General features: G+C 42.3%; 3 protein-coding genes across 4 annotated transcripts; all 3 read right to left on the reverse strand.

Annotated features, from left to right (window-relative positions):
• Nucleotides 1-655: 655 nt before the first annotated feature.
• LOC120952327 (collagenase-like) lies at nt 656-1940 on the reverse strand. The gene is made up of 3 exons (XM_040371601.2): nt 1758-1940; nt 1266-1683; nt 656-1186 (listed from the first exon to the last, which is right to left on the reverse strand). The coding sequence occupies exons 1-3, from the start codon at nt 1818-1820 to the stop codon at nt 891-893; spliced, it is 777 nt and encodes a 258-aa protein (XP_040227535.1). The 5' UTR covers nt 1821-1940; the 3' UTR covers nt 656-890.
• Nucleotides 1941-9062: 7122 nt separating this feature from the next.
• LOC120947647 (chymotrypsin BI-like) lies at nt 9063-10546 on the reverse strand. The gene is made up of 3 exons (XM_040363148.2): nt 10273-10546; nt 9721-10183; nt 9063-9642 (listed from the first exon to the last, which is right to left on the reverse strand). Exons 1-3 carry the CDS (start codon nt 10417-10419, stop codon nt 9305-9307), a joined length of 948 nt encoding a protein of 315 aa, XP_040219082.1. The 5' UTR covers nt 10420-10546; the 3' UTR covers nt 9063-9304.
• Nucleotides 10547-11196: 650 nt separating this feature from the next.
• On the reverse strand, nt 11197-20355 carry LOC120947646 (pyruvate carboxylase, mitochondrial). 2 transcript variants are annotated; one of them, XM_040363147.2, is made up of 8 exons: nt 20216-20355; nt 16632-17065; nt 15304-16556; nt 14814-14861; nt 13533-13930; nt 13188-13447; nt 12008-13113; nt 11197-11922 (listed from the first exon to the last, which is right to left on the reverse strand). In XM_040363147.2, the coding sequence occupies exons 2-8, from the start codon at nt 16982-16984 to the stop codon at nt 11750-11752; spliced, it is 3591 nt and encodes a 1196-aa protein (XP_040219081.2). In that variant the 5' UTR covers nt 16985-17065; nt 20216-20355; the 3' UTR covers nt 11197-11749. The 2 variants fall into 2 exon arrangements, with proteins under 2 accessions (XP_040219081.2, XP_049466915.1); XM_049610958.1 differs by lacking the exon at nt 14814-14861.
• Between the last annotated feature and the right edge of the window lie 941 nt (nt 20356-21296).

Here is a 21296-nt window from a genome sequence, read left to right on the forward strand (position 1 = left end):
AATCACGCAACACTTATTGACACACAAGGATAGCGAGTTCGCAGAGCAGCTATTGCTAAATTTGTCTAGGCTGTGCTGGAATGTCGAGCAGTCCGAATTATTTACAATGGTCGCATAAATCTTGATATCGTCCGCGTAAGTAAAACATAAGCAAATATTGTTTTGGAAGCGCAAATACAACATCATTAACAAAAAGGACGAACATTACTGGGCCAACGTTACTGGTTGCGATATGCATGCGTACCAACAGCGAATTCGCACACGATAGATGAGTTGCTTGACGATCGTTGTTTATGATGAATAAAAATGCTAAAGAACAATTTGTGTGCCATTTTTGAACATATCGAAAGTATTTTGTGCCACTTTGCATCACACTACTATGCGGGCGTCTAAGTGTGAATGGGGTTTTTTTTATCCGAGTTTTGGGACCTTTTTGATCGATTTTTGGTTGACATGCATTTATTAAAAATAATGCCTTTTCCGAAAGCTAGAATAATGTTTAAATGCAGTTTAAATTTTTGAAAAATGTATATTTCATCTATAGCGTGGCCGCTTACGCATTCAAGCACGATGCGGACAATAACCAGTCCATTAGAAAAAGCTGACAAGTCTAGATCGATTACGGTGATTGTATCAAAATGAGTGGAAAACAAAATTTAATTCACAGCATGATATGGTAAAAGAAAACCTGATATCACTATTGATGTTATATTTGTTGTCTCATTTAATTGGAATGATTTAAATCTGTCTCATACTTCTTTGAATATGCAATCATATTGTGCCAACGCGCAGTGACAATTTCTCCAACTAACGGATAGAAGCATGTTACAAGAATTGTTGTTAAATTTTTGGAAGAAAACATACTCTAGGACCTAGTTGTGGACGGCCTCTTATACTCCGGTATTATCGCGGATCCATTGACGATACTGCGAAACACGGGTGTAGCCGGTTGGTGATGTAGAGTCACAGGAGGCGGTGATGAGCGAAGCAACTCCGACCAGCGTGTCGATCCGTCGGTCAGAAACAACGAATCCAGCACCAAGATCACCATTGCAGACGTTGGAACGCATTACGCTATCTTCGGCACAGAAATGATTCGGAAGCGTGATTTGATATATACCTACGCAACGGGAATCGCTGATGACTCGCTGATAGCCAACCTTAAGAAAATCGGAGCGAACTTGGCCTGGTGCAGTGTGAGATACGGTAATGGTTAGATAGTTTTGTATGGGGCTAATACATTTATCTCAACTCTCAACTCTTACCTCCAACCGAGTTGAATCCGAATCCAACGATCATGCCTTCCTCATTTTCGTACGGCAGATTGCGCCCCTGGATGGGCAGCTGGATCGGACTAATCAGTGCCGTAAAGACGATTGGTTGAGGCAGCACAATGAATCCAATATCGTTAGCCCGATTTGCCATATTGAAACTAGGATGTGCGACGGCCTGGCTAGAGATTTGAATATTTAGCTGCCCAAACACGGTGCTCCCTAGTCCAACTTCCCACCGAACGAAGCCCGCAATGTTTTGTGCCGCGGTCAGCACATGACGATCAGAGATCAGCGATCCTCCACCGAAGAAGCCAGAGTTGGCAGAGTTCAGATACAGCACATACGCGTTGTACGGTGTGTTAGCGGCATTTAATCCATTAACTATGCGGGAATTTCGATCCAAGGAAATCTAATAGTAAACAAAAACACTTCTACTTGTTCAGTACAGCATGTTGTGTAGGAACCGTTTCACGATCAACTCACTTCTCCGGCCGACACGCAGCACAGTGTAATTGCAATGAGCAATAATCCTACGTAGTCTTTCATGATGGACGAAATTGTTTAAACTATTCTTGCAGTTCACACAATGCTGTTTTACCGTTCGAACTGAGTAAGCTTGCAACAAGCTCCAGCAACACTCTGTTTGGAAGTCAATCGGAAAACGGTGTCTTATATACAGCCCTCATTTGATGGCGTTTCGTTGTCGATCAGATCGGCCTTTTCGCGCGATAAGTGCTCAGTAAAGCTGTCTATAATGGTCCCTTTCCTTTATCAATCATGTTTCCGCCCCAAAATATGTGTTGCAGGTCGATATTGTCGCTGTCGAATGTATAGGATGTCGATAAGAGATCAATCATGAAGCAGCCACAACACCTGCGATGGATGATATCTAGTGGAAAAAATGTTATTTTGTGAATGCACAATTCCTATATTCACATCCATGTGCATTGTAATTCACTTTTACCATTCATTCAACTTTTTCGCAGTTGTAACCCTTGTACAGGTTATAACACGGTCGATGTTAATTTAATGCACACCATTAATGCTCGGCAAGCATTGTACATATTTGGTAATTCGTTGATCGTGACTAACAGTCATAATTTTCTTACTTATTCTTTTTTGTTTTCATTTCTACCTGAGCAAGGGCTATGGGTTATGTGGTTCGATTATTGTAATTGCCCAACTGTGCCTAATAATGAAGGCGTTACCTTAAATCCATTTCGCGCGAATGATTGATTGACACAACTTGCGATGGCGCCTTGAGCAATGTTTTGGATGACTAAGTCGATTAAAGATTGATTATTTTAAGCAATGAATGTAATCCATGTGCATTGAATTTGCTGTGCTGATTTGTTTCAACCCATTTAACGAGTAAATTTAGCGATGTTACTATATTAATGCATTATTACTCTGATAGACAAGGGCACGGGCAATCCTTCCAGGGCAGTATGTATATAATCTACATACATTTTGGCTACTTGCGACTCTAACCGGTATTAATTACTTTATCAAGAAATACTTTATAGTAGTAAATAGTAGACATACTATTTCACGACGGGCATGTTGTTATGTCGTTCTATTGACGTCGACCGCAGGAATGACCGTCCTCAATACTTAAACTATAAACTCATCTCAAATATGATAACTATTAGGGTAACGTAGTTTCTATGAGCAACCTAGAACTGAAAGCATTCTCTCCAAGCTGACTCAAAAGGTACAAGACTAAAGTGCTATTCTGCATGTTATTAGCATCGCATGCATGTATCGCTGGCCAATGGCTACTTTCCCAAAACATGGAGGAAATCTTGGATGATTCCTATTTAAAAAAAGGGCGACAGGACAGATGTCATAAACTACCGGGATAGTACGTCTTTGTGTGCCATTGTCAAGGTGTTCGAACTAGTGATATACAAACATCTGCTATATGCATGGCGCAGCTACCGTAACCCGTATCAACATGGATTCGTGCCAAAAATATCGACTGCCACGAACCCGGTTGAATTTGTAACCTATTGCACTAGCCATATTGATGCCGGAGCTCAAGTCGATGCAATTTATACTTGTTGAACTGGTCAAGAATGGAGGTGCACGACTAGAAAACGAGATTCATCAAATCGTTACTGAGGTGTGGGATAGCGAATCGATGCCTTGTGATTGGAATCTCGGCATCATCTACCCCGTATACAAGAAGGGAGACAGGTTAGACTGTAACAACTACAGGGGTATTACGGTGTTGAATACCGCCTATAAAATATTCTCACTGACCCTTCAAGATCGCCTTGTCCCGCACGTCGAAGAGATAGTCGGAAACTATCAAAGAGGATTCCGAAACGGAAAATCTACCACTGATCAGATCTTCACCATGCGGCAGATCTTGGAGAAGATGGCTGAATACAGACACGACACATACCATCTCTTCATTGACTTCAAAGCCGCATATGATAGCATAGCCAGGGTAAAACTGTATGACGCTATGAGCTCATTTGGAATCCCGGCCAAACTGATAAGGCTAGTTAGAATGACTATGACCAACGTCACTTGCCAGGTGAGGGTGGAAAGAAAACTCTCTGGACCTTTTGCTACCACCAAAGGCCTGCGCCAGGGGGACGGGCTTGATTCTCTCCTATTCAACATGGCGCTAGAGAGGGCCATCCGTGACTCGAGGGTGGAGACTACGGAAACCATCTTCTATAAGTCAACCCAGATCCTGGCATACGCTGATGATATAGACAACATTGGTCTGCGGCTCTCCTATGTAGCAGAAGCCTACCAAGGGATTGAGCAGGCAGCAGAGAACCTCGGATTGCAGATAAACGAGGCAAAGACTAGACTTATGGTGGCAACATCAGCGGACCTACCAATAAATAATCCGAATCTACGTAGGTGTGTTGTACAGATAGGTGAACGCACTTTTGAAGTCGTCCCAGAATTCACCTATCTGGGGTCAAAGGTCAGCAACGATAATAGCATGGAAGCTGAGTTGCGCGCAAGGATGCTGGCTGCCAACCGGTCATTCTTCTTCTTCTTCTTCTTTGGCTCAACAACCGATGTCGGTCAAGGCCTGCCTGTACCCACTTGTGGGCTTGGCTTTCAGTGACTAATTGATTCCCCCCATAGCAGGATAGTCAGTCCTACGTATGGCGGCGCGGTCTATTAGGGGATTGAACCCATGACGGGCATGTTGTTAAGTCGTACAAGTTGACGACTGTACTACGAGACCGGCTTCACCGGTCATTCTACAGCCTGAAAAAGCAGTTCACCTCAAATAACCTGTCGCGACGGACGAAGCTGGGACCATATAGTACCTATATAGCACCAGTACCACCTTTGAGACATGGACACTGTCGAAATCTGACGAAACCCTCTTAGCCGCGTTCGAGAGGAAGATGGTCAGAAGGATACTTGGCCCCGTATGTGTGGAAGGACAATGGAGGAGCCGCTATAATGACGAGCTATACGAGATGTACGGCGACCTCACTGTCGTACAGCGTATAAAGCTCGCCAGGCTCCGGTGGGCTGGCCATGTTATACGCATGGAAACGGACGACCCAGCCCGTAAAGTCTTATTAAGCCGTCCACAAGGACAGAGGAGGCGTGGTAGGCCCAAATTGAGGTGGCAAGATGGCGTGGAGGCGTCCGCCATTAAGGCCGGGATAACGGACTGGCAGACGAAGGCGCGAGACCGTGAGCGGTTTCGGACACTCCTGAGGCAGGCCAAGACCGCAAAGCGGTTGTAGCGCCGGATAAGTAAGTAAGTAACGTAGTGGAAATTGATAAGCCCATGTCCAATAAAATAGTTAGCAGCTCGGGTGTACCACAAGGAAGCAATATTAGCCCGCTTCTCTTCATATTGTTCATGAACGATGTTATCCTCGTTTTACCTCTCGAAAGTGTCAGTCTGCTTGCCAACGATGCAAACATTTTCGCGTCTATACATAACATAGGTGATTGTATATTCCTGCAAGACTGCATCGAAATCTTCTGTTCGTGGTGCAAGCGCAATGGACTGACTATCTGCATCGGTAAATGTTTCTGTGTGTCTTTTTGTCGATGCAGGAGTCCAATTATTGGTACCTACTTCATGGACGGCACTGCAGTTAATCGACAAAATCATGCCAAAGACCTGGGCGTTCTTCTTGATTCAAGTTTGAACTTTAAACAGCATATCGATGACGTTGTATGCAGAGGAAATCAATTACTTGGCGTGGTTATCCGGACAACTAATGAATTCCGCAAACCCATGTGCATCATAGCTGTCTACAATAGTATTGTTCGTTCGGTTCTGGAATATATTCGTGCGTATTCTGGAGCCCAACTACTGCTTCTTCAATTGCTCGACTTGAGGCGATTCAACGTAAGCTCACGCGATATGCCCTACGCCTACTTCCCGGGCAGGATCGCAATAATCTTCCTCCTTATGCTACGCGATGCCGTCTTCTAGGCCTTGAACCTCTTTCGGTTAGAAGACGCAATACACAGTGCTCTTTCATCGCTGGTTTGCTAAATGGCTCTATCGACTTATCGCCTTTGTTGTATCGAGTCGATATCTATGCACCATCCTGAACACTTAGGTCTAGAAAGACTCTAAGGCTCGCTCAACCTCGTTCCAGCGCTGGTCGGTCTGACCCTATGTTCCGCATGTCGGCTGTTTTCAACACTGTTTCGGATTGCTTCGACTTTAATATCTCAACTCAGTGTTTCTGCCGTGGCCTCAGTGAATTGCGATACAAATCTTGATTTTGCTATGTATTTTTTGTGTACTATTACTTATCTCAATTAGGCCATACGGCCTGTTGAATATTAAACAATAAATAATAAATAAATAATTAGTATTATTTGATGGACGTTGAAAATTATGGCTGGATTCGATATAGAAAACATTTGCTTGGGAAATTGTGTGGTAAAAATTGGGTAGCAAGAGCTATGTCGGATAGTTTCAAGACAACTATCTAGACACTTCAAGACAACTATCCTTCAAAATTGTGGAATTAGTATCTTTCAAAGCTATCTTGTTGGTTTGCACACTGTTAAGGTGTCTTGTGACGATTATCCCAACTAAAACATAGGGGAAGGTAGGTAAAGACGGACACTGCGGGTAAGATGGACACTTCTCATAAATGCCTGAAAATTGTGATTTTCGAAATAATCAACAATGCAGCATCCTAACTTAAAGTTAAACCACACATTTGAGAACATTTTTAACATAATATATGCAAAATTGGTTAAATCCACGAACAAAATAAATTTTCCATCATGTGCACCCTTGTGGATCTAATTTGACTACTACGGATCTTAAGCTCTACAACTTGTATTGTTTATATTTCCAGAAGTCTTAATTCATGAATGAGTTGTCGTGATCATTAATGAAAAAACTGGCGAAAGAACGAGAATGAAAACAATACAAAATATTGTTTTCTGGTGGTTTGAACATCCTGACACCATAGCGGGAAAGACGGACACTTTATTGTAGGGAAAGATGGACACCGAATTTATTGATTTATTTTACTTCTTATTTCAATTGGTGATGAACCGTTTTCTTCAAATACCTTAAATAAGGGTATTCCGAAGCTATAAACCAATCAGCAACTAGAGAAAGTATTGAAATAAGCGAGAAATGAAACACCGGTCTAAATAGTAGCCATTCGTTATGCTATTACTCGCTCGACGCTGATGAGGCGCTTCACGAAATCCAATATCTTGTCACGACTTGGATAACTTTAAGCAATAAAAAGATGACGCATTGATATGACATCGTTCACGAATAGATGAGAAATTCTATGGGATTACAAATATCAAATGTTGAATTTTGACATGGTGGAAAATGAATTAAACTATCAACAAGTCCCTCAAAAAATACTGGGGTCGTGAACTTTTCGCGGAGTAATTTCCTAAAAGGAAGATCTAGACTGTTGTTCTGTAAGCTGGAGCAACGTCAGCTGTTAGTGCGTAATATTTCATTAATGCTTTACATGATGCATTCTACGATATATTAGAAGCGTTGTTTACAATTTCTAAAACCACGGCTGAATAAATCGTCGTTGCAATAGGCCAAGAATTGGTTTATAAACGTACCAGGACGTGGAAAGCGATAGAATTTGTAAACATACTGTAAAACTCTTCACTTTCCAACGTTTTCTACAGGTGTCCATCTTACCCTTCATAGAGTCCATCTTTCCCATATCAGGTGTCCGTCTTACCCGAACATTTCAAAACCACACGAAAAAATCATGTTTTTCATTCATGAAAAAACGCAAAAATCGATGGAAACTTAAAAGTTTCAACACGTTCTCTGATCATGAGTGTAAGATAATGTTTGCACATTTTCATGATCGTTGCACTTATATGTCCCTATATTTTTACCATTTCCCTTAACGTGTTCGTCTTTATCTACCTTCCCCTACCTATTACAGACGTCCTTCTGTAGCTGGTACGCATTCATATCTCTCAACTAGTGAGGTTCCTCTGGTATATACAGTGGCGATTTTAACGGTAAGCAAAGTAATTAAGGAAAAAATAAAAATTAAGGAATTGCGAGGGTCCCGTCGATGAGGGGCCCCGTATATTTTTAGTCCAGCATCTATTACAGTTGATAGAATATGGCACTGTATTAGCAAGAAGGGCTCCATGGGTGATGGACGTTGGGGCCTCGTGTTAGACGAATCCTGAGCACCACCCCCACCCCCCGCCCCCCGGGAGCTATAAAATTTAAGTTGAAATGTAACATTATCGTAGAAGGCCGGGTGCCGGATACTCCCCGGTAATCATGTACAGAGGACCTCAACTATTCTTACTGCTTAGGGCTCCCGACACTATAAACTCGCCACTGGCTGTATACTAGAGGTGTGAGATCAGATCCGGATTCATTCAAAAGATTCTGGATTCCGGATCTGTAAAGTGAGCCAGTTAGCAGAACAGAGCAGAAGACCCCTGTGAGATTCGAACGATTCCGACGTCAAGTTCGATACTCTCACCTTGCATTGCAGCCCGTTCATGGTGGCCTCTAACAGTCGGATCAATTTCTCAGGTAAGTGGTACCGCTGCATGATGGTCAATAGCTCATTTCGATCTATGGTGTCGTAGGCCACCTTGAAGTCGATGAACAGGTGATGTGTTGGGATCTGGCGCTCTCGGTACTTCTGGAGGATCTGCCGTAGAGTGAAAATTTGGTCAGTGGATGATTTGACTCCAACAAACCCAGCTTGGTAGCTGTAAAAAAAAAACAAATTTTCAAGGGTCCGCAATTCTGCAGAACAGGAGCTGGGACAGGATCTTGTAGACGGCATTAAGGACTTTAATGGTTCAAAAGTTTGAGCAGTCCAGCCTGTCGCCCTTTTTGTCGCTACTTGCGCCAGCCTCTCCTACCTCTGCTCAATTGAGATGCCCTTCGAAGTAGTACTTCCATCTTTCGATCACCTCCCGATCGTTTGTCAGGAGATTTAATTCCGCATCCCGGCGATCTTACACGTATATGATTCTTTATGCCAAAACGAGAAAGCATGACTGGTCACCGAATCACGTTTTAGATTTCATCACACATGTCTATTCCAGCCGTGTGTACTCGAATGCATATTGGTTCTCAATGTTCAATCGTATGGAGATATCTGCGAGCAAGGTGTCAATTCTATACAAAATTTGACGCCTTGACTCTTTTGCGCTAATCGTGTGGATGCAGCTTTAGTGATTGTATTGTCCAACATTTCTCATATTGTTGAAACATATTATATAACGATATGTAACATTTCATACTTTTTACACGAAACTGGCGACAAAGAAAAGAATAAATTGACTAGCGCAAACTGCTATTTCCTCTGTATTATTGGCCATATATATTTAACGATTGTTTCCAACTACGTACATCTATAACGGTGCTTATTAAGGGATAAGAACATTTCCGTTTCCTGATGAGCGTCAAGTAGTAGTAGGGAACGTTTTAACCCTAGTACAGAAACATATATGCATGGTTTTTCCTATCCATTGCTGTGGGAATCGGTAATGATGATGACGGAGTTCGAGCACCAGATTTTTTTTATCTAACTCAAAACAGACGCAAGACTTCGAAGACCTGTTGTTTTTGCTAACCACGAAAGGTAGTTCACGGTACGAATGTATCCTGAGGGATCTCCTGTACTACAGCCCCGGCTAGACACGAAAGAGACTATCCCAATCTGCACCCAACTGCTGTCATCCTGTTGCATTACCATAGGACCTCCCGAATCTCCTTGGCAGACATTTTGGTACGGTCGTTCCCATCCGACTGCACAGAGCGTGGTATTGCGTATGATAGCCGCACCATAAACATTGGTACACTCAGCGTTTGAAATGATCCGCATGCGCTCGTACTTTAAAATTGTCGATATGGACTGGATAGCTGGGAATTGTAGAAACTGGTTTTAGTGATCAAAACAGTAGTAGGTTCAGTAGGTTAAAAAAGAAGGTGACGGCATACCATCAGACGTTCGACCAAATCCAGACACCGTAACCTGGCGACCTATGTACAGATCCGTGGGTGGTAAATTGATCGGTAGCTTTACTGGATAGATCTCTAGACTGTAAGGCACTGGTGAAGGCAGTCGGATCAGGGCAACGTCATTCGTCAACTTCCACGGATCAAACTCAGGATGCACAAACTTGATGACAGTGGACATGGTAAGTCGTGCCATATTCAGATGGATTGAGCCGAGTCCTATCTGGAACACGGTATAGTCGTTGGCACAGTGAGCTGCTGTAAGAACCCACTGGGCCTCGATCAGCGAACCGCCACACACCGTTACAGAACGGCCAAGAGCTGCCCGAATTGACGCTTGCCATGGGAATTGCCCTGTTGTAGCTGTCTGCCCGTTTACGACCTTGGCGAGCAACTCACGAACTGTTCTCGGTGCATCATGCCTGGGGATGGGAATGGCAGTGAGCTGTTCTTGAAAATGTTGATAGCACTGTGTCATAGGCGTATCGAGATGATTTCGACACGCAGGCAACATATTGCCCTGGTTGATCGTACCTTCGAGTTCGTTCTGTTGCACGCCACTTTAACGATCGTGGTACCACAGATGCACAATAGCACTATAACCATAAACAATTGGCCACCCTGTTCGTGGATCGTCGATCTTCTCGCGGTATACCATCTTGCCTTACTTGCTGGCACCATGTTGCTCGGAAGGGCTAGATAAAGGATATGTGCAGCGTGGTGCCAAGTAAGCGCCAAACACTGGGTTTACCAAACGAAAATGGTGAACCACTTGAGCGAACATTCTTATATCTGTCTACACCATTGTAGGGCTGCTCTCGATTTTATCGACAACGGATACCTGCCAGCGCAAAGAGCGCAACGAGTGGAAAAGGTTGTCGTGCAAGCAATCGCTTCGTCTGGGACAGATGTTATCACCATAACTGGACAGTGGAATACACTCTTCGTACATAAAAGATAGGAAAAGTACCGTCGCATCACATAATTCAGTTCTACGATTTTTTTTAGTTTTTTGGTTTTACTAATGAATGCGAATATGAAGCATATGCATTTTGTTTGTGCAGCAAACCAGCTCGGTGTCCGCCGATACCAGGAACGTAAATAATCCTTTTTTGTACCAAAGCCTTTCCTTTTTTGTATTTGTTTGGTGTTTGGACAAATGTGCGATACCTATGGAATAGTTTGGTGAAGTCATTCGATTGTCTCAGATATGGTGCTCTATCACTTATCACCAATTTGTACACGTTGCTATCTATTCGCACAATAAGTAACGGTCTTGTCACCCTTTCTGGACATATTTGGGTACAGGAAGTGATTGAGATCTAATGGGGTAGGTAGAGCTCTCCAATTTTAAGCACATCTTTGAAAGTCAATGAAAACGGTTAAGCTCATCAAACAAAGTGTTCCTTGATTGCTATATAGTTTGTCGGATTGTATCATTCAAATCAAAACAAAATGTTCTAGTAATATTTTATTGTTTCATAAAAAAACACATTACCATGCGCACCTTAAACGCATTGCATATAAAATATTTTATATTTGATATCCCTTCCCAAACCATAACTAAACAAAAGTCTCATGAAACTAATCTAACAAAAAAAAAAACACAATATAATCTATCAACAGCTACGGAGTTTTGATGATACGGGTTTTATAAAACACGTTGGATAGCTGGGTAATGAGCTAGGCTCGGATGATTTCATTTCATGTAATTATCGGATGCAGTTCTCATAGAGTACGATGCAAAGAGTAGTTAATTGTACCAATATCGTAGAGCGCAATCGGTACGATTAAAACATTGCCACAAAGCACGATTGTGATGATAGTGAAAACTAACTTCTAGAAGGCCATCATGTTTGTATGATCGTAACGCATGTTAATTTAATAACAATTTCATGGCCGTTTTCTTTCCATGTAGTGTTTTGTTGGGATGTATCCTTTCCCTGCATGACCGCAAACCGGTATCAGCATCAATTATAAGGCATATCATTGGGTTTTTTTTGCCGAAACCTTATTCAAGAGTCAAAAGCAAGTCTTCTCCTTCGAGTTTCATGCCGTTGCTGATATCCAGTGTTTTCACAACGCCAGCTCGGGGCGACTGTACCACCATTTCCATCTTCATTGCCGACAGCACAATCAGCGGCTGGCCTTTCTCGACGTGGTCTCCAACCTTTACCTTGATTTCTGTAAAATAGATTCGTGAAAAGTAGATACAAAATATTAGCAAAAACGGTCCAACGGTACTGCTTGCTCGTCGAATGAAACTTACCGATCACGGATCCGGGCATTGGGGCACCAACTTCGTTTTTGTTACCCTTGGTAGCCTTTGGATGGATGTGCAACTCCTTGACTGCCTCCTTGTCGCGAATCAGCACCGAACGCAACTGACCGTTCAGTTCGAAAAACACTTCTCGTTCACCGTTGGCAGTTAGATCTTCGGCCATAGCTAGTGTCTTGAAGCCAAGCGTTTTTCCCTTCTCTATGGTTGCCTCAAACTCCTCACCTACCTTGGGTCCGGTAAGAAATACGCGTGTATTTAGTTTATCTACCGGCCCGAATGTATCGCGGAAGTTAAGGAAATCGTTTGTAACTTGAGGGTAGAGGGCTGCCGACATGACATCACGATCTTGCACGTCGGGATGAGATTCCTGTAGCGATTTCTTAAGTGCATCAAAATCAAGTGGAGCCAGTTGAGCACCGGGACGTCCCTCAATGCGTGGCATATCCTTAAGTACGCGAGATCGTAGTGGTTCGGGGAAGCCGCCATGTGGTGTGCCAATAGCACCCTGCAGGAACTCGACCACTGATTTCGGGAAAGAAAGCTCCTCCGCTCGTTCCAGCACCTGGTCGGCCGTTAAGTGGTTTTGTACCATGAATTGGGCCAAATCACCAACGACCTTCGAAGAGGGAGTAACTTTAATGATGTCTCCCAATAACAGGTTGGCCTCACGGTACGCCTTTTTGACGTCTTCAAAGAAATCCCCCAATCCAAGCGAGTAAGCCTGGAATTGCAAATTCGTGTACTGTCCTCCAGGAATTTCATTCATGTACACATCGGCATTGCCCGATTTCATCGTGGTGGTGCATTCGAATGGTGCATATAGCGTACGCGTTTGCTCCCAGTAGGCAGAGTATTCGCTAATATCCGGCAATCCTAAGCCAGTATCGAGACTGGTGCCCTGAAGAGATGCGACAACCGCTCCCATACTCGGCTGCGAAGTCATTCCGGACATGGAGTCGACCGCGACATCAACGACATCGGCACCAGCCTCGGCACATGCTAGCATAGAAGCTACGCCCGCTCCTGATGTATCGTGTGTGTGAATGTGAATTGGTACATCTGGGTGTTTTTCGCGAATAGCTGTAATGAGTAAGCTGTAAGACAGTAGCACAAAAAATGTTTAATAATGAAGAAAATCAACGACATGGTTGTATCACTTTCTTCGTACCGTGCGGCTTGCGGTTTTAGCAGTCCAGCCATATCCTTGATGCACAGGACATGAGTCCCTGCTTTGACTAATTCGTCGGCGAGGTTAGTGTAGTATTTAAGATCGTACTTGGTTTTTTTCGGATCACTCACATCTCCAGTGTACGAGATAGCAGCCTCCACTACACCGCCAGCATTACCGGCCGCTTCCATACCGAGGATCAAGTTCGGCAGATAGTTCAACGAGTCAAATACTCGGAAAATATCCATTCCACATTGTACCTGGCGAGGGAAGGAAACGTCCGAATTATGATAATTTCATCCAAATGTTACCTAAAGCTACCAATATTTCGTTCTAAACGCTCACCGATAATTCACAGAATTTGTACACCACATTATCGGGATAGTTCGTGTATCCAACGGCGTTTGCACCGCGTAGAAGCATCTGGAAGGGAATGTTTGGAATCTGTTTGCGCATTTCCTCCAACCGTTCCCATGGGCATTCGTGCAGGAAACGGAGTGCGACGTCGAAAGTAGCACCTCCCCAGTTTTCTAGCGAATATAGGTTGTTAAATTTGTGCGCCACAAACGGCGATATCTTCAGCAGGTCGTGCGTTCGTACACGTGTGGCTAGTAGCGATTGATGAGCGTCGCGGAACGTGGTATCCATGAGTAGCAGCTTCTTTTGGCTTCGTACCGCCTTTGCAAAACCTTCAGGGCCTTCCTCCTGCAGAATTTGTTTGAAACCACGCGGTGGCTCTGTAACTGTTTGAACAAAATTACTAACCGCTCCTGATATCGGGTATTTTCGAGTTCGTAAATCGTAGATTTAAAATAAGACGAAGAAAGGATGACATGCGATGTAGTGTGTAAATTTGACAATGGAATATGCGTTTTGAATGTAAATGATTAATGTATCAAAATTATTTAAAAAAATAATAATATATGCTGCAAAAACTTGCTTAACATAGTTTAGTTTAGTTCAGATTTTGGAGTTAATATTACATCGAAAAATATTCATTTTTACACATTTATGTACAGGCACGGGTCATGCAAAATTTTAACAAACATTAGTACTAAAACGAAATTAGTGCTAATAATTACCGTTATATTGAAATTCGAGTAAACTTCCTCGAGATGTAGTGTATAAAGCAAACAGTCAAATGCAGGCCATGCAACAGTATGTGTCATTACATGTTACATTACCACTGTTGCCATTATTTTGTATTAGTACACCACACAGCAATTACACAATGGCACCATCACAAGCATTTACCGTACCAACAATTCTAGGAAGTACTATTCTAGGTTGTGGCCTATCGAGTATCTGTAGCTGTAGTAGCTGCGGATATTTTATTGTGTCGGCAAAACATTACATATTCTGTTATTGGTTAGCAACAACGCTTAATTATACGTTTTTGACGTGAAGTTATACGAAGATTGGTGCAAATAAGGTTTTGAGGGAAATGCTGAAGTGTGTCTCGTGTAATATTGTTGTTCGTGTTCGTGTGTAGAAGGTGATTATACCCCATTCCATTGTTTTATGTAAGAGTCATTGTGTTGTACCGCCATGTAGTCATGTTAACAGGCAATATGTATCTTATTCAACTACTTTTTTTACATTAAACGAGCAAGAGAGACAGTCTACCTTTTCTTGTACCCTCTTCCTCCTCGGCCAGTGCTTCCGGTGATAGATCTATGAGGCGAAACACATTTGATATTTCGCGACAGTGCGTCGAGTTCGAGTGTGCGAATTACGCACGTAAAATAACATTAGTATAAGAGGTTGGTTTGGGATTGGGTTTAAAAGCAGCACACCGGTCGTCGTCATAGTGGTGGTAGTTGTTGTCGTCGTGTTGTTAACCCCCATGTTGTTCATTATAATTGCATTGTAATCGTAGTCATTAATCAACACACAGAAAACAATAGCACACGTTTTAACAAGAAATTATGACAAAAAAGAAAGAAAAAACATAAAAGAAAAACAATTTGTTTGTTCAAGGAAAGTTAAAGGAAAAGTAAACACTATACGTCACACAAAAAACACATAAAAAAGAACAGCGACATAAAACAAGAACAAAACGGCTTTGACAGCTGGTAATAATGATACTAAATGCGTATACTGCCGTGTCACTTACCCAATGGCAATTGAGGAACGTGCGGTTGAACTTCAGCGGGCTTTAGTTTCGTCGCGAGTGGAGTGGTCGGTCCATTTACCAAAACTTCGCCAAGATAGTTCAGCAGCTTCTGAGCGCGGTTTTTCGATTTGGAAAATCGGAACAGCTGCGGGTGCTCATCGATAAAGTAGGTGTCAAGTACTCCATTGAGGAACTTTTGATTCTCAAGCACATTAAGTAGGAATGGTATGTTGGTTTTGACACCCCGAATACGGAACTCGCGCAGGGCACGATTCATTTTTGCCGCGGACGATTGTAGATCCGAGGCGTGCGATATGACTTTGACCAGTAGCGAATCGTAGTACGGAGAAATAATGGCACCAGCGTAAGCTGAGGCGCTGTCCAAACGAATACCCATACCTTCGCCGGAACGGAATACCTCCAAACGGCCTGTGTTTGGTTGGAAATCGTTCGCCGGATCTTCCGTTGTAACACGGCACTGAATAGCATATCCTTGCGGTTTGATATTTTCTTGCGTGTAGCCAAGTTCGGGCAGGGTCATACCTTCAGCAACACGGATCTGCGACTGCACCAGATCGATGCCAGTAATTTCCTCAGTAACGGTATGCTCAACTTGTAGTCGAGCATTAACTTCGATGAAGTAAAAGTTTCCAGATTCGTCGCACAAGAACTCGACCGTGCCCGCATTTTCATAGCCCACGTGCCGCGCCAAACGAACGGCATACTCCGTCATTTTGTCCCGCACTTCAATCGGCAGGCGGGGTGCCGGCGCAATTTCAACTACCTTTTGATGGCGTCGCTGCACGGAACAGTCGCGCTCGTACAGATGAACGACATTTCCCGCTTTGTCACCCAGCAGTTGCACCTCAATGTGCCGCGGACGCTCAATGAACTTTTCAATGAACATAGCACCATTTCCGAATGCTGCTTTTGCTTCGGAACTGGCACGCATGAAGTTATCTTCAACTTCATCCATTTTGCGAACGACTCGCATGCCACGGCCGCCACCACCGTACGCAGCCTTAAAAATGACGGGCAAACCATGCTTACGACAGAACTCGACAGCCTCCTCTTTGGTGGTTACTGGTCCATCTGTACCGGGTACAATGGGCACACCAGCCTCGATGGCAGCCTTGCGTGCAGCGACCTTATCTCCCATCTGTTGCACAACTTTCGGCGAAGGGCCAATGAAACGCAATCCTGCATCGATGACAGCTTGCGCAAAGTCAGACCGTTCAGACAAAAATCCATATCTGAAACAAAAGCAGCAAAGCCATTAGGGGACGGTCGAGAAGGATGATTGAAGAAATTATTTGCCAGACAATTACCCAGGATGAACGGCATCAACATCATTTTCCTTGCACACTCGAATGATTTCCGGAATGCTGAGGTATGCTTCAACAGGGGCCAGCCCTTTTCCTACCATGTATGACTCATCTGCTTTTTGACGGTGCATATGCATCTTGTCCTGTTCGGAGTAAACGGCCACGGATCGGATTCCAAGTTCCGTGCAGGCGCGAAAGACACGAATGGCAATTTCTCCTCGATTCGCAACCAGCACGGATCGTATGGGTTTGTATTCGACCTGGCTTGCAAAGCCATTTTTACGGATGGTCCATAGGCGAGCCCGATTTGTTCGCCGTAATCCTGCAACAGCGATTTGGGCACTGAATAGCTGCATCTTGACGTTTAACGGTTACTCTTCAGTTGGCGGTGGACGGTGGATTCCAAGGGTTGCTCTTGTGTTTCTACTGCTAATCCTCTAGAAGTTTTAAGAAAAGACAAACAAAACTGTTGAGTACATTTTCAGCATATGTGTGCCTTAAGTGAGATTAAGGCATGAGCTCTAATAGCCCAAAGTTAGACTGTATATAACAAACAGTTCCATCGGCAAATGAAGTGAAAAAGAACTTTTCGAACTGTTATCATTTGAAATTCAATAAAATATCCAACTTTGTTCGAAGTAACACATCTTAAACAAGTGATAAAATTAGCAAAGTACCGGCTGGTCAGTTTTATATAACTGGAACTGAAACGGTGAATAGAAACAGGAACTAAGTTGCCTTCGCATTGGCATTGCTAGTAGTTCGTTCGGCAAATCGTTGATTTAGGTTCCAAAGTGCAAAATGTGATTTTGTTTTCGTATTCATGTTGTTGATAACCCAGGGCAGGCATAATCAATAGTGGTTTGATTCATAAACAATTTTGCTATTTTGTAACAACCAAACAGCATATAAACGTGAATGCAGTCAACAGATAAAGGTGTTCATTATTTAAAGCATAGTAATAAAAAACGTGTAAAAAGCATTGGCAGTCGTTACACATATTGTTTGGAAATACCAAAAATAAATGTTGATTAGGCGATTAGCATAGTGGGTCATAAACTGGACTGGCTGCTCTTCATCTATTAGAGCGTGTTTTTAATTCAAACTTCAATGTACACTTCAATGTAAAAAAAGTGCTGACATATTAGATCGTAAATAAAAAAGAGGCCAAACACCGTATGATAAAATCCAGTAATTCCAGTAAAGTTTACATAGCTCCAAAATTTGCGGGAAAACCATATACTAATGAACTAGGAAATCTTTTCAATGTGGAACTGGAATTCAAGAGTTTCTCGCACATCTTACACAATTGGGATATTGTCAACACACTACACAAACTGTTTCCAAAGGCCCAAAATCCTTTTGTTGTTAGAATGATAAAAGAAATTGAAATGATTCTCTATCGGCAAAAGTAGACCATTTATTCTGTTTGTTAATCTATAATAGAGGCAAGAGTTTTGATGTTTGGAATTTATTTACAGGGAGTTTTCAGGAGCGGCTATTACTTTTACTGGCACACTTTCTGAACTCGTCCGCATGGGAAGTGAAACTTTTGTTTCACATGTTGATTGATAAAGATGGTTATCACCATGCTGAATCTTGTGTGACAGGATGTTGATTCGATGGCACTCTTATTGGAACGTCAAAAACTTTACAAATACAAAATATTGGAAATAAACTTTTTTTTGCATATCGAGATAGTCGGCAACAAATCTTTCAGAAAATTGTTCTTTTGAAGCACTTTGGTCAACTAGAAGCAGTGATTGCGATTCTAGAAAGTGTACCAATTGTCTTAGAAAAAGCATGCAACCCTGCCCGTCGTACACGTCATATCATTCAGTTCGAGTCTACGATTGGTGATAACGATTGCTAGCCGTTACTTTCATAAATAAATAGCACTAATACCTTGGAAATATCAGTTGAAATTGATTAGTTATGATTAAACCCGTCGGCCAATTCAGAGTCACACGGCGGCGACAGTAGGCAGCAACAGCAGAATTGATTGAAAGCATAGCAAAATACGTTCAAATCAGAATAGAAGGGCAAAAAAAAAGCGTAAGACGATTACGGGTCCCAATCGTTATCAATAACTAACACACATTGTACAGTTCTCGCATGGCGGTGATCTATGAGTGCCAAAGGAAAATGTGTTTAAACCTATTCGACTCGTGTGTGGTTATGCTGCCTGACACTCTCCGGTTATTGCTGTGCTGCCACCAGTGGCTCATAACCTTCATTTGCCCGATAATATTGATCATAGCTTCAAAAGTTTATTGGAGTTTTATTACATTTTATTTTTATTTGCATGACAGTGTGCGATCTTTGGCAATTGGATAAGATGAAATTCGCCAGAATCGAACTATCAGATGAATTTGTTTCTATATCTGCATTGAGTCCGTTGTGTCGGTAATAACAAACATGAACAAAATTGTATTAACATTGTATTTTGACTCAATACCTATTATTTGAAATCCACTTGTACGTTAAAAAATAACGTTTAAGACCATAAAAACCTTGCTTGATAATTCATATTTTGGTCACATTCTCCTATTAAGTCCATCGTTACGCTGGTCCACTAAAGACCGCGTGTTACCTGCACGGTACACAGAACAAATCACATCACCATCTACACACACAAAAAAACCTTGTTATTAGCTTTATTTCGCGACGTGGACATTGAACTCTGTTGTGGTGGTGGTAGTAGTAACGTAAAATCTTAAGAAAAAATCCTTTCATTTGACAACCTTTAGATCGAAGGTCATCGCGTGCGGCAAACATATGGTAAAGTAATGGGCGGAAAAATAAACAAACTAACACATGAAAAGCTAAAACCGTTCAATGCAAGTGTTCAAATAATGTACGCTAGCTGAAGTGTAATACTGATGCGTCTGAGCGCTACGTTATTACATCGTGCGTATTATCAGGCCCCAGATGTTTACACGCATCACATCGAAACGCGTATCGCTTGGCGTACGAACAGGGGGCAAGATTATTGTGCACCTTTCAGCACGACATTGAAACGGGGAAGAATTGGGGTCAACTGGTTTCTTTAGCTTTAGTGTAAGCTTGTCCAACGTCGTCGGTATGGACTGGTGCCACGCATCGTGCGATGATGAAGCACAGAAAAATCTCTTACCGACCCTTTTGATGGTCGTACGATTTCCACTGCACCCATCGTTAACACTAACACTAACAGTAACTTTTCTCCCGTCCGTATCTCGTGTGTCCGTACAAGCCATGACGCGGTGCTAGTTCGATCGGCGGCCCGGTGCCGAATAAAACGCGGATGGCTTAATGTCTATTACGCAACATATTAGAAAACAATCTTATGTCTGAATTGACAGTGTCGATGTTGGGCAAACCAATAACGCGAAATGCAACAAGTAATAGCATTGGACAAGACAACAGCTAACAACGTAGTAGCTGTAACACGTTACACCGGCATGTCAACTACAATGTTATTGTTTGGGCAGAAGAAAACCAAAAACACGCCTTGATGTTTCGTCCCCAAATCGAATCGATCCACTTATACATTCTTGGGACAACTGTTTGCACAAAGGTCGCGATTAACTAGGCAACAGATTTACCATAAGCAACAGCACGATGCGGTGAAAACCTCAAACAGCCCCGACGAGGCACAACACTGATGTAGATTACTATGGATGCGGACGATTCCGAACACCGTATCCACCGTTACCGTCCCATGAACTGAACGTGAAACAGAACGCATCGGGCCCATATGTCCGCATGGCAGCTGATTTCATGGCATGCGTACTGTTGTGTTTGTGTGTTATGTCTATCGCAGCACGTTGGACTTGTGTTGCTGTAAAAGTCCAAAATGCTATACGTGAGACGTTAATATGTTGAATAAAATATGTATTTTTTTATGTAAGTAGGTATGGTACTTCTATATCCCCATACCTATTGTGTGCCGAAAAAGTGGTCGAAAAAGTGTCAAAATGTTTTAAATAAATGTGAGCTGGTAATTACCACAACAGATTATACTTGCTGTTTCTCAAACATTTTAACTTATTATTGTTTAAAAAATGATGGTAAACGTTACTTTCATTATTTTGCGTAAGGGATGGTAAGGGATGAATTGGTTGGGAATCATTTACAATTTATAGTCAGAATTGAATTTGTACAATTGTAAAGCAACATTCTGGAGTCCGAGATATCGTTAAACAATCTTTTTCGCCGGTTTTACTTCAAATGTCCCACTATGCACAGGGGTATTAAACACTCTGTATACGTTTTAATTTGAGGTTAATACAAAATAACAAAATAAAACCAAAATAATGTTGTGCATTCTCATGTTACTTTGAAATAACTTTATTTTTCTGATCGCTAGGGCTGTGTCTTGTTATTTAGTGTATCAATCTACGCGTTTACCCTTGCTAGTAGAGGTGTGTAACTCTAGGTAATAGTAATTCTTTAAATCTGTATTTTGAGCGTTGAGGCTCATGGATGATTTTATCTTTTTTATGCATATAGTAGAGCACAGAACAAATATACATACATAATTATGTTTAATCTGTAGAGTATCCACAATCTCTAAAGGTGCACATCTAAATATTTTCCCCCATTGCTGCCTCATCATTGCATTTTACTACGTAAGCGGTTTGATTCAATTTTGAAATTATCCAAATCACAGTTGTGTTATGCTGT

Source organism: Anopheles coluzzii, chromosome 2, assembly GCF_943734685.1.
Source record: "Anopheles coluzzii chromosome 2, AcolN3, whole genome shotgun sequence".
NCBI classification, from domain to species: domain Eukaryota; kingdom Metazoa; phylum Arthropoda; class Insecta; order Diptera; family Culicidae; genus Anopheles; species Anopheles coluzzii.